The following is an 18,792-nucleotide window of genomic DNA, read 5'->3' on the forward strand; positions in this document are numbered from 1 at the left end:
CCTCTGCTTTAAAGAGGTCATAAGTCACTAGATATTTTAATGGAAACATTCCTTAGCCAATTTTAGTACATATTTGATTGATAGAAACCTCTTTATTTTTAAAATCAAGCCAAAACACAAGGTTTCAGAAATTTACTTCATGTTCTCTCAGCCCTATGTAGGTGCCCAGAAGACCTACCTAAATCACTCCTTCCTTTATCTGAAGGAGTATTTTAAATGGCTTCAGGGAGATAACGTTTTAAAGTTCCAAACTTCACTTTGTAAACCAAAATTATTTTACAGCAACGAAAAATCTGTCTGATGCATGTAAACCTCTGAAGAAGCGAAATCGGGCTTCAGCAGCAGAATCTTCAACTCTTGCTTTTAGCAAGAGTTCATCTCCTTCAGCTTCCTTAACTGAGAATGAGGTAAAAAAAAAGTGGTGTTTGCACACAGCCATTTAATTACAAAAATTATCAGGTGTGAATCTTGTTTAAAAACACAAAAATCAAAGGCGAATTCTCTAACGTTGGTGCTCTAGACAAGTTACAGTTTTGGCCTCTGTGGAACCTGTTAACGTGTGCATTGCAAATTCATTTATTGTAATACAAACGTCTGATTTGGGGACGTCGAGATATTATTGTGGTTTTTAATGTATTTACCAACAAGGTTTTAGAATTGTAACCTTCTATTAGAGGCAAAGTAAAATTCCAGTGTGTTCTGTATTTTCTTCTACAGACTTTATGTAAGTGTACTACATTAGTTACATTATGTAACTCAATATTGTCATGTTGCCATAGCTTTTATATTGAAGCAAGTTTCTTAATCCTCTATTTGATCTAGAACTGGACAGTTTTCTGAGCAAAGCCCCTTTAAGCTCAAATTTGTTTTCAGGCTGTTTAAGCGCTATTTCTCTGTGATGCAAATAGCTTCATCCCCAGTAGAGTTAAACAGGCAGTGAAGGATGTATCTTTTTGATACCTACTAATCATAGTCTTAGCTCTGCATATTTGGAACTGTCATTCTTCTCAATTGACATACAATAAATGAAATGTATGTACCAGAAGTGTATTCATACAATCCATTAAACCATTCCCCAGGTCATGTACGCTATTAAAACCAATCAGCCAAAGAGTGGCAGCATGAGAGTGAAGTATGCATGCTGTTTTGCAGGTGGATTCAGAAATGTAGTTGGTAGGATGTAGTAAAATACCCATAGACAAACAGCTTCAAGCAGTTTGCATTACAAAAACTGTAGAGAAAATACTTTCCTGCTAACAAGGGAGTAGGGCTTCCAGCTATGCTAGAGACTTTCATCTTCCCTAATGAAACGCATGAGGTGCTTAGACACTATAACGAATGCAGTTAAAATATCTAGACAATATTGAGTAAATGGTTTACCCTTGGGTGGGAAAAAAGGTTGCATGTTAATGGCTGTATATCTTACTGTAACAGGAAAAATATTCTAACCAAAACCGCCATAAACTCTCCCACCTGTACCCCAATGCAAAGCAAGTCCTACAGGAAATAATGTCCATAGTAGCAGTCAAGTAAAGTAATACTTGTTCTCATTTTGTTCTCTCAGTTGAGAGACTCCCATCTCTTGGCCTACCAGCTTCTGCTGTTTTGGCTTTACTGCTGGGGCTTGCTGTTTGTACTTGGGACCATCTATTCAGCCAGACCAGTTTAAGAAACATGCTGTCTTCTTGGCTCTAAATATGCATCTCTAAATATTATAATCTCCAGAGAAAGATTCTTCTATTTCTAGATAGTGTGTCTCTAAAATGGTATCTTTAGAAATCTTTCTCAACAAAAGGTCCATTTTTGTAGGATTTGGGGTTATGACTTAATGGTTTCCATGTAAAAAAGGATATGGTTATATAGGCTGAGGTGGAAATTTTAAAACTTGGCTTTTAAGTTACTCAGCTACTGCTAAACAGCAAAAGATGTGAGAAAAAATAACATCGTACACGACTCAGAGAACACAAACTAGAAAATTAATTGATTTCAAAGGTTTAAAAGGTTTTAAAAATATCAAAACTATCCCAATCAACATAACAGAAAATACATCGTCAAATATCAGAGATTTTTGCAGGGCTGGGTGCAGGGGTGGAGTAGATTAGTGGGGCTAGATCCTTAAATGATCTAAAGCTTACACTGACCTCAACTTGTGCCAAGTGAGGGTTGGACCCAGTTTATTTCCTAAGATATTAGACATATTTGCCTTTGAATAAAACAAAAATGTCAGGCATGTGTTTCTGAACTTGCTGTTGATCCATTCTACAAAAAAACAGGAAATACATGAGTTTTGGGATGTGGGGGGTGTCTTTTAAAACCTTTTTTTTGTTCCTTTTTGTATTATTACTTAGCACTTGTCTAAATGGCTAAATGTGTGTGTGTCCTGAGAGTGTACATCCAGAGAGGAATCTTCTCCGGAGTGTTAAGGGAAAGAGTTTAAAAAACAAACACAATCATGCAATGATGAAAGCTTTGCACAGATAATGGAATAGGATGTAACTCTTCTCAACATTAAATACATTTGGTGATTAACTTTTATATTTCTGTGTTCACTGTAATACTTCTAAATGTTGAGTTAGATGCTCTCTTAACAAAGACAGAAAAGGTTCTGTATATTCCACAAGCACATACACCTCCACAAGCAATACTAAGTGGGTTCTGGCCTTTGTTTCTTTTCCTTTCATTTGCCCCCACACTATCTGTGGACAGCTGGTTCCAGAATGGAACCTGGATATGACTGTTATTTGCCAAGGACTGTTGCTAGCTGCACGCCTCTTACATCTCAGCCCATTGCAACTAAGTTCTAGGAAAGCTGTGTACAGTAAGAAGGGTGTGCTCGGTTTTTTTCTTGTTTGAAAGATGCATCTTTCTTGACCTTTTAAAAAAGTACTATTTTGGATGCTTTTTGTTGTTATTGGGGATATTTTTTACTAGTGTTTATTTGAAATACTACAAAATCAGTTGAGGCGAGATTTTCAATTGATAAGTTACTTTGGGTATGTAATTTACAGAGGATAGAAACAGGGTGGGGGTTCTTAAGAGCAATCAAACATTTATAAACCTGACATATCAGAGATTGAAAGGTAGACTTTCACTCCCTTCAAAAATTGTGCTTAGAAGTAGTTTTAAGGTGGATGGGCAGAAACAGGAAGGTGTTATACATGAATAAATGAATTTTATACCTGCATTTAATCTTGAAGCGAAATACTTGATTTTACTTCTAGGCACTTGTAGTCGTTTCCTGCAGTACTTCATGTAAATGTGACTCTGTTTAAAATCTAATTCCTAATGAGAAACTGGTAGGTCAGATGTGGAAAAGATACTCAACACTTTGAAGTCTCCAAAAGCTCGGAGTAGCAGACTAGTTTTTTACTGCCTATGTCAGACATGGTGTAACCATCCAAAAGCTCATGATGTTTGTGAGAAGAGATACAGGTGGTATGTTCTTGTTTCTTTTTTTACCTCAGCCCTCCACCCCCAATAACGTAGTAGGTGCCAGCAGAGAGTGTAACCAGTATTTTTTTACTAAATAAAAAAGGCTTTACATTACTATTACTGCTGGATCATTGGCACACTTTGTGTGTTTGCATGAAATATATCTGCTTTAGCTCTTCAATCCATTTTTGTGGTTCTTGGCTGGCTTCATTAGGCTGGATGGATTTGTTGACAGCAGATAAGTGTCATGGTATCCTGCAGAGTCTAGACAATACTTCTGAACTTTGTCAAAGAAATGGTAACTTTTTTCTGAGAGAGGACAAAATAAAGACCATGTAACACTCAGTTCTTAGCTAGCCTGTCGTTCATCGTATCCTCATGGAGTATGAGCTGACCAGCAGATGGCAGTTTAAAGAAGCCTTTAAAGAAGTTTTGAAGGTGTGTTTTTATCTGGAGTTCCTCATAATCATCCTGAGGGGGAATTCTTTCTGTAACTTCTAGTGTCAAAGCAAGCTCAGTTGCTGGTTCTAGCTACAACTTCTTGTGTTTCCAAGGCCTAATAATGCAAGTTACAATAATGCAAGCCTTAAGTTTTGCTCTTTTTCTGCATATTGAACAGTAGATATTTTTTCTCATTACTGATTTGAGGCAGGTTTGGTTTATTTGCATTTTTTAATGGGTATTAGCATGTATACACAATGGAGAAAACACATACCATTCTTAAAAGGTAAGGTATTGATTGAGAAGGCAGTCATGAGACATGTACAACTTGCAACTGAAAAAGTATGTCAACTCCACTTACTGATGCTGGAGTTTAGTTGTCCTACAGTACACAACTAAAATATTTTAGGTATGCTTACTGAAGGTTAAAATAACTGTCTTTGAGATCCTAAGAAGAGGAAGGAAGAAAGGAATTAACGTTATTTAAACAAAGTACTGGCCTACAACAAAAATAGCTGAAGCTAACCTTGCAGGTTGTTAAAGAGAATCAGTGTGCTTCTAGCGTTCCATTCTAGCTTGCTGGGAGGGTAATTTTCTCTTCAAAACAATGCTTAAGGATAATTTAATATATATAGTGCCACCTTAAATCCTCTGAGTTAGCAGACAGTTGTTTCCTGTGTTTGTTTCTGTATGCCTATAGATTTATTTTTTTTCTTCCCTGTTTCGAAGCACCAGTGAGCAGTCAGGGGTATGTTTTTGTGGAACACTGCAAGTTATTGGACTTGTGTCTTGCTAAACCTCTGCTAAAGCCTCTAACAATTGAAATGACCTGCATCACCCACCAGATCATACAGTTTGGTTACTATGCTTCTACTTTCACATGGAAAAAAAGCTCTAGGCTTGACTCTTGTTCTTTGGCAGCACGTTCTGTGTAGAAAATTAAGTTTCTTTATGTAATTATCCTCACCTTATGTATTACTTAGGCTTCAAAGTGCAGAGAATCTGTTTACTGAATGTTTACATGATGTAGGTTTTTATTCCACATCCCCTACCAAAGTATCATGAGTATCTGTAGGCAATTTTATCATGTTTTCAAATGTTCTCATAGTTTGAATTAACTTTCCAGGCAAATTCAGAAATGCATAATATCCTTATCTGAAACGTCTAACTCCTGCTAATAATAAAAATGAAACTTGTCCCAGGCCGTCTTTTTTGCTCTTACAGTACTGTGTACACTTGTGGCACCGCATACTTAAAGAATTTATCTAGTCTAGCAGTATGGGCCAAAATACCATTCTTCATTCAGTTCAGGAATTCTTATACTGAAATAAAGGAAATGTTAACTGTAACTCAATTGGCTCTGTCAGTTTTTCTGTCTCCGTGTGGGTGCACGCTAGATTGTCTTTTGAATACAGTCTGACCTGTTGTTTGTATGTTGCTTGTTGACTTACTCTCCTTTAAGTTGTGCTTAGATTAAAATAAACCCAGCCCTTTAGCCACTGAGATTTTGTTAAGAGGGGAAAAAAAGGGCAGTTGGGGTTTGTCTGTGGAAAGGCTAAAGAGTTTGCTTATCAGAACATGCATACTCCAACTCTCTAGAGAAAGCTCTTGACCAGACCACGTCCTCCTGGATGACTGTGGTACAGCAATCACTGACTCTAAAGTCATGTCAGGGAGCTTGTAGCAGTGTCCTTAGTTTTAAGTAAAGTGGAATTTAATAGCCAACAGCATTTAGAAGTCATGGAAACATGCTTCTAAAATGCTTTGAGAAAGATGCAGATGTTAAAGATAGCAGATGACCTGAAAGAGGATGCCACTTAACCCAGTGAGTGTCTTTTGACAACTCGGAAAGAGGGGCAGGTCCCTCCTTGTGGGCCCTTTTTTTGATGGATCCTGCTGATCCTGCTGTGGAGGTGACTTTCCTTCCACTTTTTTCTTTGGTAGGCAATAATTTTCTGCCATGCTTTGTTTTCATTTTATATACCCCTAGCTTTAAAATAAGTATACGCAGTGGTTTTTGTTTCCATTTGATGTTCTACAGCCAGGATTATGAAATAAGAGATGCTCAAGTAAAACAGGGGGAAGTGGGAGAGTTAACTTTTTTCGCTCTGGAAAGTTTTGCCCTTTAGTTGCTTTTATAACTGCTTAAGCACAACGTGACAGAAGAACACTAGTGTCTTGAATATGTCTAAGACCAAACTTGGTATTCTTAATGCTTAAGTGCTGTTAAGCAAGGATACATGAGTAATATAAGAAGTGTTTTTGTAACACTGAATTAATAAAGTGAGTTTTCTGAGGAAGGATTATCAGTTTTTAACGAAAATTGGTATCTGGAAAAGTCTGAAAAGGTGTGTGCCTGGTGGAGTAGTAACTGGTGAAGCCCATTCCAGTGTGTGCACTGTAGGTGCATAAATGTTAGCAACTTCTTCACTCAAAATCTCCAAATTTGTTTTGAACCTTCAAACACTGGGCAGAGAAAGCTTCTCTGAATGGGATCTAGAAGTCCCAATGAAGCTGATAAGCCCAGAAGTGTGAGTGTTGTTCACTTTGCAATTGCTAACACACAGTGAATAGTATTTGAAACTTCTGTTCCATGAGGTATGAGTTTTTGCCTTAACAAATACTGATGCTCTAGTCCTTCAGGACATCCTTTAGCCAGGAGGTACTTCCAGGGCAGAAAAAAAATACACAGCCACCCCCCACTCCCAACCCTCAGGTTAACATTGAGCCATCAAAGATGCTTTTAGAGATCATCTTTTAGAAATGAAGACTTAATCCTAAGCCTAACACAAAAAGCACATTTAATAACCAGATCAACAGCTAATTGAGGGCCAGTCTTGACAAGCAGAGCAGTTGCATTTTTATGTTCTTAGTATGATAAATTCTGAGGTTCTTGGGCTGCAGATTGGATGAGTACGGTTGTTTATTTTCAGACCTAGAATTTTTCAACCTCTTTTTCCTTGCAATGACAGTGTAATGGTTTTGCTGGCACTGGTATTTACTGTTGAATTTTGGAGCTTTCTGAAAGGAAGTAGAAAATCTTGAAAGGAAAAACAAAATACGTTTTCCTCAGGTGGGTGAGTGGATGGAGCAAACGTCCCCATCAGTGTTTCAATTCATCTTCACCTGCTTCTTTGAAACACAGAATCATTTGAATTTTTAAATTCCAGGCTATCCTTCCTTGTCTCACGCATCACTTTGACTGGGTGCCAGTGAAAATACGTCAGTACTTGTCTTTTTTTCTTTTTAAAGTGAAATCTCGACCATCCAGATGTGGAACTAACGATACCATTTGCACAGTTCACCCACGTGATTCTGGAAATATGCAGGCTGAGCGTACATACCAGCTTGCATCCTACCTTTTTTTTTCTCTCATTTTTAAGCCAGGGGCAATGAAGAATTGGCTCACATTCCTGCTGAGGTGTGTGGCTGGAATCAGGTACCTGGTTGCAAAAGAAATGCTTAAAAAGTTTTTGTAGGCTTGAACTCGACATTCAGATGTACTGAATGGTCTGAGAAACGTTCCCCTGTGCTAGTGCTTATCCTTTCACCTTTGAACGCTTTAACTGGTGGTGCAGTGAACTGAAACTCAGTGCTGCAGCTGAGGGAAGTCTTGCAGTAGGAAAAACATTTGAGAAGTGGTTTTGTACACAATGCTTCTGTCAATTCATCTTCTGTGCCTCCCCCCCCCCCATCTTTTTAGAGAGCCTCAGTCAAAAGCCCAAGTTAAGAATGTAAACAGACAAACTCACAAGATGTACATACCTGTCTCAGTTTAATTCCTTTTAATACTCTAGTGTCTTAAATAATCTTTTAAATATACAATTGCACACATTTCCTCCTCTTTTCTTAGCCTGCCCAGCACCCTACATCAGAAACATATTCTTATTTAGTCAGTGCAGTCATGAGAAGGAAGCTCCAGTATTCCACAAATAGTCCTTGCGTCTTTGCACACATTTTATATCGCTTTTGCACAAAATGATGAAAAGTAGTTCAGAATGCAGTAAAAATAAGTAAATCCCATCCTTATATTTAGCAATTAAGCAGTTGCCCAGTAGTCAGTGGCAAGAGCATCTTCATTCAGTTAAGAATTAATGGTGAAGATAGCTTTTTAAGCATTCTTATGTAGTCTATCTAAAAATAGGCCGATGTTTGTCTGAAAAGAATCCATTAAACACTTGGTTAATGTGAACAGGGAATTTCAGAATACAGTTCAAAAGAAAATTAAAAATACTTTGGGGATACAGAGTCTTGATATGCTGATGCCTGTACCGTTGTGGGTTGAGCAACTATTGCCAGAAAGAAAGTTGTTACAAGATGTATGATCAAAATACCTTGAGATGAGTAGACCCAATTCTTAAACTAATGATACGTTGCTACAATTTGTATCCACGGGTACAACTATAATAATAAAACCAAAGAATTTACAGAGATGCCAACATTTTGTCCCAGTTTGTCTCAATAGAAGTATTACTCCAATAACAAAGCTATAAAGAACTCAGAAAAATGCAGTCAGGTGTCCTTACATGTTCCCTGTGAGTCTTAGGTGTGCGAGTAGTGATTAACTGATGCACATGGGAAAAGAAAGATTTGCCTTGGGATCCTGACCATAAATTTGTTGTTTCTGGTATTCTGAACCTCGCTGATCCCTTAAGTAAATTCAGCCTAAAAGAAGGGCAAAGCTCATGGTTTGCTTTTTAGGCCAGTTTCCCCCTGTCCCTCACTTGTGTATGCAGAGGCGCAGTTTCCGGTTGAAAGAGCTGCGTTTGATTTCTGAAATGCCACCCGGTTGCTCAGTGCTCAGGCGGTGCCGTGCGAGAGCCTCTGCAGGCACGTCCTCGCAAAGCAATGTTGACGTTCAGTAATTGAAGGAAATGGGAAGGAAAGCCTGACTGATGTGCAGAATGTGAAGTTTGATGGTGCTTGCAATGATGGTAGCTTCCACAGAACAAGGGGATCTTCCGTGTTGCAGCATCAGCAATGCTGATGGTGGAGGTGATTATAGAATTGGGGTACAATTTCATTGCAGAATCTTGGTGCTTGCTATAAATCCGAAGTGAACAGCCTTGCCTTTTTCCCCCCTAAATTTGCACTCTTAAAAATAGTACTTTGCCTTTGTGAGAAATAAGAAATGACTCAAAATATAAACCAGAATGCAATAGCAAACCGGCAATCACTCCCATTGCTAATTAACAGGTTTTGCCACTAATCTACATGTTTGATTACTTTGAACCTTGGCCTCAATATCAGAACAGTTAATTACATGCAATTTACTTTGCTAAGGAGATTATATTACAAAAGTAAGGACAAGACAAGCTCTGGCATGATCGCAAGGGAAAGATTTACGTTTGTAAGTTAACAAAGAAAAAAGCGCCCCCCCAAACCTGTGCTGATTTTTACTGAATGCTGTGATTTGGGTGCTTGTATGTGAACTATTATGGAAAATTGTATTAACAAACCACAAAGCATTATGTTTAATTTTAGAGATGGCTGTGTTTCACGTCAGCATGAACTGATTTCCAGCAGTCGTCTTGTAAATCATCTTTAGCTAGTGACTGTTCCAATCTAAAGGTATTTTTATTGCGAAACTCAACTGTCCCCTTGGTGAATCAGAATCTGTTGGTGCCGTTGCAGCTTGCTTGGGGTGCAAATACAGTTTTCCTAAACATCTCGTGCTCTACCTGTCACTAGATTTTCAGTCCTTGCTGAGAAACGTTAGATGAAGGTTGCCTCGGCCTGTTCTACACAGGCCTGAAGGGACGGACATCTGTTTTACTTCCCTGGTATTTCCATCGTCTATTCTGGAATAACTTGAGCTGAGGTTTTGAATTCTGTCTCTCTTCATAGAGAGAGCTTTCCCAAAAGATTTTTGTATAGAACAGGGTTATTTGCAAAGGGAGATAGTTGGTAGAGAGTGTTTCACCTTCTACAGGATATAAGTAAGGTGAGATGAGGGTCAAAATCTGAATTATCCTGAAGAAATGCTTCCCTCTCTTAGAGAATCTGCTGATCTCCCCCTTTATTAGCCCCCTAAAATTAGCAATATGATAACTCAGGTGATGGTGGAGTGATATGAGCTGTGTACACGAGTTACACGTAACGTGGCTGTTGGAAGTGTTGGATAAACCTTTGGTCGTGGTAGCCGGGATCAAGAGATGTGTTCTGCAGCAGCAGCAGCCTGCGTCAGGCGGTGGAAGTGTATCACTGAGCTTCTTGTGAATGTATTGATTCTTAGGAGTTGTAACAGCTCTGAGCAGGTATCCAGGCTTGTCTGTGAAGTGCAAAGCCAGTGGTTAATAGAGCGTTTGATTTGTGAAGTGTGAGAGTCTCCTGACAGCCGCAAAGGGGAGATCTTCAAAGATGCTCTCAGTCTGGTAGCCATACGGTTGATAAACTAAAGGTGTTTTGTTCATGCTATATGTGTTAGTATTCGTGCTTGAAATCCAGCATTAATCTATAGGTGGGTGTAAATTGCCAAGTTTTATCTTGAATGGGCTGATAGAATTTGGCTTTTGTGGTTGCATTCGTAATGCAGGGTTTGATTCTTGCCAGCACTGCTCCTTTTTGGCTCAGTAACCGTTTAATTTAAATGAAGGGCTGGTGCATGCATTCTGAGGCAGTGAAATCTCAGTTCTGTAGGAAAATAGTTGTCTACCTATGGTTCACAAATGGCTGGGCTTTTATGGCCTATGTCTACCGGGGTTCTGAAAAACTCGTCTGCCATAGGGTTACCTTACCTTATAGAGGTCTGCATCCTTCTTTTGAACATTTTACAAGCATATACCACAAAGGAAAGCTAGGGAACCATTGCTTTGAAACAAACCTCATTCTCTTGTGACTCTGTGTGTCACTAGATATGTTCTGCTTCTCTGCTCTGCCTTGAAAAGTAGTGAGCTGGGGGAAGAGGAGTGTTTCCCTCAAGGGCAAGACTGTGTAGCTTTTGCTACTGGAAAGAAGGCTGTCTTAACTCTTAAGGTGTGCTGCACAAATGGATTTTCTCGGGATTTTACATGTACTTTGTGGTGTGAGGAAAAGATGGGGGACAACCATACTGTCAAGTTAACATAAAACTGTTTAGTTTACAACATAGAGCCTTTTTCTTTTAAGGTAGAAAAGCTACTTTTTTCTTTAAGTAGAAAAGCAATACAGATTTAAGACCTTCCAGCTTATATTTTTGGTTTGGAGGTTTTGGTTTGGTTTTTTTCTGTCCTAAACATGACTAATTTTGGCTAGTTGGAACAGGAGCATAATGATGTACTAATTAATGCTTCTGTGGGAATAGTTTAAACAGAAATAAGCATGTGTGGAAGTTTACTTCAACCGTAAGGGAAAATGAGTTTGTGTTTTTGCCGAACTCCCACGTTACCTTTCTTCATCTGCCATTCCCAGCAAGAATTGGCTGCTCCTGGCCATGCACTCAGATTGCATTTGCAGTTTAATGTTTCACATCTCCTTCCAGGGGACAGAGATTTCCTGGTGCCTGAACAAAGCAATGACTTTACATGCACTTTCTTTTAACCACTTGTAAAACGATTGTTTTAGAATCTCCAAATCACTCCAGTTGTAGAAATAATTCATAGGTGATGTGTAGGTATGAGTTGCTTTGATAGTGTGCATTTGCACAGAGAAAATGCATTTACAGCCTTGCAAGTAATCTGAGGGGAAAAGAAAACCCAACCGTCAGTCTGACCCAATTCACAAAGTATTTTCAGACATGGTCAAGGAAAGCAAATGTTAAATGGAGGAATGCGAGTTAGCTGGCAGCAATAGTGAGAAGTAATTGCTCAAAACCAGTGTTTCTAAAGGGATTTTGTGAAGACTAATGCCAGGCCTGATTCGGGTTTACATTTTTTCTCTCTGATTTCAAGATAAATCACTTCTAATAAATGTTCACATGAAAGGAGATTGGCTGATAGGGGGGTTGAGTGTAGCTGTCTCCATTACTTGGTAAGCTGCGCCATTCTTGGTAAAATACATTCTACTGTTGATAAATATGAGATTGTGTGTCTGAAAACAGAGCAAATTCTTCATATAAAGCAGGGTGTCTGTATCCTGACAAACAGCTATTGCCAAAATGAACTTTTGAGTTCCATGGCAGTTTACAAGGACTTCCAGGGCTGTATTGTAAAGACTTAGGGAGATCCTTATACAGTGGAACAGATGTGGTGAGGAAGAGTAGCATGTTGGTTTGCTTTGGATATTGTACTCAAGAGCCTTCTGATGGGCTGTTGCCTCCAGTTCTCATGCCTGATTTTTCAACAGCCTTTTTAAGGTACAACTGAGGTTTAGAGAAAACCCACCAAAATTCTCTTGATGCTGGAAAAAGTTCCTTCAGGAGAAAATTAGAGGGTGTTCTGACTTACCAAAAAGGATTGAAGCAGGCTTCATTGCAGCGTGCTTCCAGAGGAGGAAAATGTTTGCTTTCAGAGGGCTGAGAGAAAGCATCATCTACTGTGAGATGCAGTTAGACAACTCAAAGTGGACATGAGGCAGTATTTTTGGTGGTCTGTGTGAATAAATAATCATTAGAACAAGCCTGAAGAGAAGTGACAGGTTTCTTTTGCAATTTCAAATTGCGATGCTCTCTTGGAGAATGTACTTAATGGAACACAACTCAGTGAGTACTGTCTGGGGGCAACAACATGAAATTCTGCATCTTCTGGTGTAACGTGAGATAAGACAAATGACTCAGTTGTCCACCCCCTCCCTAAATTCTATTGCACTGAAAACTGACATATATTTTCTTTTGAATACGTTACTTTGGATTGTTTGGGGTTTTTATAAAGTAAATTATGAGTATTTTACAGGAATCCTCCATCTTTAATACATCTAGATCTGTTACTTAAGATTTATCCATTCCAGGGCTATCTTTTGTGGTATTTTGAATTCATTGTTGGCTATAATGCTCCTTAAACATATTGAGATAGCCACTTTTTTCTTTTTTCCTCTCTTCCATATACCGTTCCCACTTTCTGGGAGAATATTTGGGTCAGAGACTTTCATATGCAGCTTAAAGTTTATCAAGTTTCTAAAATTAACTGTTACTCTCATAAAACACATATTCAAACTTTAATCAAGGGGTTTGAAGATATCCCTGTGTTACTGGCTAACAGCTAACTGTATTACAGAACTGACTATAAATAAAACGCCGTATTAAAAGGTTTTTGTGTTTTGTTTTGGCTGCTTTTGAGTTGCTGAGGATGGTTGTTACAGTTGTGACTTCCACAAATGCATACTCTGGTTTTAATCAAGCATTTTTTAAAGGTGGGGGAAACAAAACCCAAAGAGTGTGCCTGAATCAGCTAGTCTGAGTTGCAGTCTGTTTGCTTCCTTCAGTTGATGTTCTGTACAGAATTGACCCTACATGGCTGCTTTCTCTAACACGTGTGTTTAATCTTCAGATCTCCGATGGCCAAGGAGATGAGCGCTCAGAGTCTCCCTATGAAAGTGCTGATGAAACTCAGACTGAAGTGTCTATATCATCCAAAAAATCTGAGCGAGGAGCAGGAACAAAAAAAGAATATGTGTGTCAGGTGAGAGATGTCAGCTGGGGCAGTGAATGTTTCCTGAGGCTTCCTAGAAAAGGGCTTTTTAAATATGAAAATGCAACATTAAGCCAGAAACAGGTTTATCGTCTGATATGTCTGTTAGTGATGAGAGTGCCATGCCAGTAATTGGAATTCTCCATTCCTAATTATTTCTTTTTCTGGACCTCCAATAAGTGACTTCTCCTTTCTGCTTGGGTTTCCACATCTCTAAGATAAGCATAATTTGTACCTCAGAGTAAGTGTGTGAGTGTTGCCAGGTAACTAGTTCAATGACTGAGAAGAGCTGCTCGCTTATCCATTAATAAAGAGGAGGAAGTAAAGCCCAGTGGGTCCTGTGCTTCTGCATGCAGCAGAGGTTACAGCCATGCATTGCTAGCAGCATGCGTGTGGCGTGCTAATTGAAAGCAAAAACCTTTCTCAAACTATTCTAGAAGAGTTCTTGGATTATGAAATGATAACACAATACAAATGGACAGATCAAATTTGTTTCCACTAGACCGGGCACGCAGCTGTATTTTCATGTCTTGTAGCGATGATGAGGTTGTATCTATTTTTACATGTTGGCTAATCCCTTAAATTCTGCCAGCATTGTTGTTCGGTTCATTTTTAGTTATGCATGTGTCACTGCTAACCACTCAGACATGGAAGTATCATTGTGCCACCTAGATTAGTTTCCTTTTGCCGAGGAAAAGGAAAATAAGGATGCTTTTTAACCCTACCCAGATGCATCAGTGTGCTCAGGGAAAATTTCTTAAAGCTTTGTTTCTTTTCCTTTTTTTTCTGTCAGTTTGTATTTACTCATGAACCGTGGTTCTATGAGTGATATTTCTAGAGGCTTAATGACTCTATTATTTGATTTCAACAACGGGAAAAGAGATTTTGAGGAGCAATATATAAAAAGGAATAAAGAAAACAGTTTTTTCCACATATGAACTTTTCTTTAACATTCAATGCCTTTGTGTTGTAAAAGCTGTGTGAAAAAACAGGTGATCTCCTACTGTGTGAAGGACTTTGCTATCGAGCTTTCCATGTAAGCTGCCTTGGGCTCTCTGGAAGACCAGCAGGAAAATTCATATGTAGCGAATGTACATCAGGCAAGTCCGTCCCTTTATATTAATTTAAAAGAAATAGTTATAGTTTCCCTATACATTGTTCTAGAAAATTCTCCTATACAGAGCATGTATCCTGGGAGAAACCATACTTACCCTTTGGTGCTTGACAGGGTGGGAGTTCATGCAGTGCTATTGAGTGTGCCATGTTTTAGAAAGCTCACACTGTTTTCAATGAGAACCTCTTGCAACTTGGCTCATTTGGTCTGAATTCCATTGCCTTAAAAACTGCTGAATATTTGCTCTCTGAGTACAATTACAGATGAGATTTATAAAGTCTGTCACAAAGAACTAAGAAATCCTAGGAAAAAAAGCAGCAAGTGAAATGTTTAAGTCCTTTTTCAGCCCTTTGTGTGTCTATATCGATCTTCTGCTTTTCCTATTAAAAGACTACTTTATTGCTATTAATTTCATCTGCTTTTAATCCTATAATAACTGCTTGGAAGTTCTTAATCATAAAACTTTACATAAAAGGTTTGCGTTCTTGCTCATAAGCTCATCTCAGTACACGCCGTAAACCTTGCTGGAACAAGGCTGCTTCAAAATAAAGCTGTTCCAAGTGGTCCAGAGAGAAGATTAGAGGATGCTTGTCCTTGGTTTGTGGACCTGCTTCAAATTTCACAGGCTCATAGACAACCCATCATCCTGGTTCATTGGTTTAATAAAAAAAAACAAAAAATACAGTTTTGCTCATGTACTGAGGCTTATAAATAAGGATGTAAAACATTGATGAGGCTTTGGGCATCGTGTACATGTTAACTGCAATGGGTTTGCACTGTGACTTTATTTTATCTGAGCAGATGAGTATTTAACACGAAAGAGTTAAATAGGTTGCTGCATCAAATAATAGGATTTGAGTTTGTTTAAAAACAAAACCCTCCCTCGTGCATAACAAAACCAACAGAAGCATTTTAAATTCACGTTTGGATGACAGATCAGTTACATTATTTTCATTACTTTTGCCACTAGGTGTGCATACCTGTTTTGTGTGCAAAGAGAGAAAGGCAGATGTGAAGCGCTGTGTCGTATCTCACTGCGGGAAATTCTACCATGAAGCTTGCGTGAAAAAATTCCATCTCACTGTGTTTGAGAACAGGGGGTTTCGATGTCCTCTGCACAGCTGCCTAAGTTGTCATGTTAGTAACCCCTCACATCCACGGATTTCAAAAGGTAGTTTCATTTTACGTTTTTATGACTGATGAATAAAGTCTGTTTGTGGTATGTTAAGGTAAGGAAGCTGTCCATTTAATAGCTGCTAGCTGCAGTTTTTCAGGCATGGGCTGTTGATTGATTCAGGATTCCTTTAAAAATAATAATTGAATACATTTTGGTCAACATTAGTATTTACTTTGTGTTCTATTTATTCAGCTAGCTTTCTGTTAGCTATATTTAACCATGTTTTTGTCTCAAGAGAGAATGAAATCTAGAATGCCTAGATGATGAGGAGAGACAGGCTGAGCAGAGCAAGGGCAGGACCTATGAATGTACAAATCCTGCAGCAGGGCTCACTGGATGTGGAGACGTTTGATTCTGTGCATATTTTTAGCTTTGGGCAACATCTGTAGACAAAATTGCATGAGCAAAGCTTGTCTACCCTGCTGTGCGTAGTTAAAGCCTTCACATTTAAATATTATAGTGCTTTAAACTCAGTGTAGGGTTCTTTAAAAGCTTTTGTTAATTCAGTACTGTTGCTAAATGCAAATGTGCAGACTGTGAAAGCATAATGGATATATTTTTGTGTGTGTATATAGCCTACCTGAGGCAATACTACCGTGTTTTAGCTCAAATAAGAAATCGGTTTTGCTCCAAAATAATATGGCAGTGTTCTGCTTTGCTAGGAAAGATGATGCGTTGTGTTCGCTGTCCTGTCGCATACCATGCTGGAGACGTTTGCATTGCTGCGGGATGTGCAGTCATCGCTTCCAACAGCATTGTTTGTACAAATCATTTCACTGCCATGAAAGGAAAAAGTCATCACGCGCATGTCAATGTGAGCTGGTGCTTTGTGTGTTCAAAAGGTAAACTCATGGAAAACTCCTTCACAAATGCAGCAGCGAAACGTTTTATTCTTCAGTTTAAATTCTATTTTACTGATCTGTTTGTAGACAATTATTAGCAATCTCTTTCTTTAGGGATCTGTGAGGTATTGAAATAACTTCAGGTCAGCTTGTGCCGCCTCTAGTTTTTGGGTATCCTTTTTTGCAGATGTGATTTATTAAGGAATGTTTTCACTTGGACTTTGTCCAGCAACCAGAAGCCCAATTTAATTCTTTACCAGCGATACTTAATGAGCAGTATTTCTTTGTTCTTTCCCCCTGTGTTCAATGTACTGAAGCTTTTTTGTGTTTCTTTATTGCTAATACGTAATATTAAAACATAAATAATTGAAGAGTTGCTTTTAGTTTAGCAGCAGACAGCAGATTGAATCAGTATTAGTTGGTGCTGGGAGTGCCACTAATTAAGGGTGGTTTGGTTTATGTCTTGCAATAAATCTATTTCTTACTGAGCCCCACAAAATACATAGTGCTGGTTAAACTGTAGCAGTGGAAGTTTACCTGATTTGTTAACAAATTAACATGTAGCACAGCAGCTTTTAAGCTGCAGCTAACTTTGCACTTGATAATTCATGGAACAAACTAACAACCTCATTCCCTCTCCCCCCCAGGAAAAAAAACATAACAGAAATCTGTTGTTGTTGAAATTTTGCATACAGTGAAATATTAATATATATTAAACTGTGTTAAGCATATTTTAGCCATTAAAGTGAAACAAAGTAATTATAATTTGTGGTGCATTATTCTGGCTTTTTTATTGCTAGCTTGCTTGTTATTTTGTATGCATTAGTAATCCGAGTCTGCCAGGCATTCAGATTAGTAAGGACCTTTTGGGTTTTGTACATAACTAAAGGATACGTCTTAGTTGCAGGCCAGCATGGTTTAACCATTTATTTTCTAACTGAACCTATTGCACTGCTTTGAACCCGGTGTTATGTTTGTCTTTATGTTTTGCAACCTTTGTTTTTGCTCTCTCTCTGAAGGAGGAAGCTTGTTGTGCTGCGAGTCGTGTCCTGCAGCCTTTCACCCAGACTGCTTAAACATCGAAATGCCGGATGGGAGCTGGTACTGCAATGACTGCAGGGCGGGGAAGAAGCTCCATTTCCAGGATATTATTTGGGTTAAACTGGGAAATTACAGGTCTGATGAACAGATTTATTTTGGTTTACGGTACTGGCATGTCTCATTAAGGATCATACAATTGGTTGCTTTTGTAGGGCAGCCTTGCTGCACGCAGATTTCTCATTCCTCTTTAAGCTAGGGACCTCATCTCCTTGCAAGCTTCAAGTTGCACTGTTCTCTCAGACAAGGCATTACCCATACAGGCCTCCTTGTAGTCTTCTGACATCTGCTTCCAGTGTATGAGCCTTCAGCCCCTTTTGTTTCAGAGATCTCTTCAAATAATTAAACTGGTATAACTTGTCATTGGCTAAATTACTACCTTGCAGGCTGAGAGATAAGTCACTCAGGTTGTCAGTGTTTCACACTCCATTGAGATTTGAGTGAGAGAGAGGTGGGTGGGGTTTATCCTAGGAAGCATTAATAGCTATTATCAGCTGTCTCTTGATCTTTGACAATTACAGTGATTACAGGCCTGTTAAAGATGATGTTTTTGTTAACCAGATGCAAGGAGCTTTATGTGTATGCTCAACTTGCAGGCTGGCAAAGTCCCACAGTTTGAGCGTTGGGCTTTCCTACTCTAGAGCTGTCTTCTCATTGCCTAGTGAGTGGGGGGAGGAAAGGATTCCAAATCCACTTGAACCTTGGAAATAATAATCAGTTACTGCTGTTCGGGGTGATTTTGTTAAACTGGCTCTTGCAGAAAGAGCTTGACTAAAATGCTGTATTGTTTTATTTGTACTTCTGTGCTAGATGGTGGCCTGCAGAAGTTTGCCATCCGAAAAACGTTCCCCCAAATATCCAGAAAATGAAGCATGAAATCGGAGAATTTCCTGTGTTTTTCTTTGGTTCTAAGGATTACTACTGGACACACCAAGCACGAGTGTTCCCTTATATGGAGGGAGACAGAGGGAGTAGATACCAGGGGATCAAAGGAATTGGAAAAGTCTTCAAAAATGGTACATAGCTAGAGTAAACAAGAGCGATCTGGTGATACGCATGCTTTACTGTCTTCACACGTAGCCTTGGGCCTGGTTTTGTGCATTTGTTTTACAATATTAGATTAAGACAATGGGTTTGGTGTCCTGG

The 18,792-nt window shown here is 38.8% G+C and overlaps 1 protein-coding gene across 5 annotated transcripts in view; it reads left to right on the forward strand.

The window, feature by feature from the left end:
* The window catches only part of NSD2 (nuclear receptor binding SET domain protein 2), a 75,378-nt gene that overhangs the window by 46,453 nt on the left and 10,133 nt on the right, over positions 1 to 18,792 (forward strand). For 3 of the 5 annotated variants that reach the window (XM_030492816.2, XM_030492817.1, XM_030492818.1), the window contains 7 exons: positions 283 to 407; positions 13,275 to 13,406; positions 14,392 to 14,515; positions 15,500 to 15,700; positions 16,369 to 16,548; positions 17,568 to 17,724; positions 18,457 to 18,662. In XM_030492816.2, coding sequence (XP_030348676.1) covers positions 283 to 407; positions 13,275 to 13,406; positions 14,392 to 14,515; positions 15,500 to 15,700; positions 16,369 to 16,548; positions 17,568 to 17,724; positions 18,457 to 18,662 — 1,125 coding nt within the window. Of the gene's footprint in view, positions 1 to 282; positions 5,223 to 13,274; positions 13,407 to 14,391; positions 14,516 to 15,499; positions 15,701 to 16,368; positions 16,549 to 17,567; positions 17,725 to 18,456; positions 18,663 to 18,792 lie in introns of those variants that run through there. The other 2 variants (XM_030492819.2, XM_030492820.2) reach the window with 2 other exon arrangements.

The sequence above is a fragment of the Strigops habroptila genome, chromosome 7 (assembly GCF_004027225.2).
Source record: "Strigops habroptila isolate Jane chromosome 7, bStrHab1.2.pri, whole genome shotgun sequence".
NCBI lineage: Eukaryota > Metazoa > Chordata > Aves > Psittaciformes > Psittacidae > Strigops > Strigops habroptila.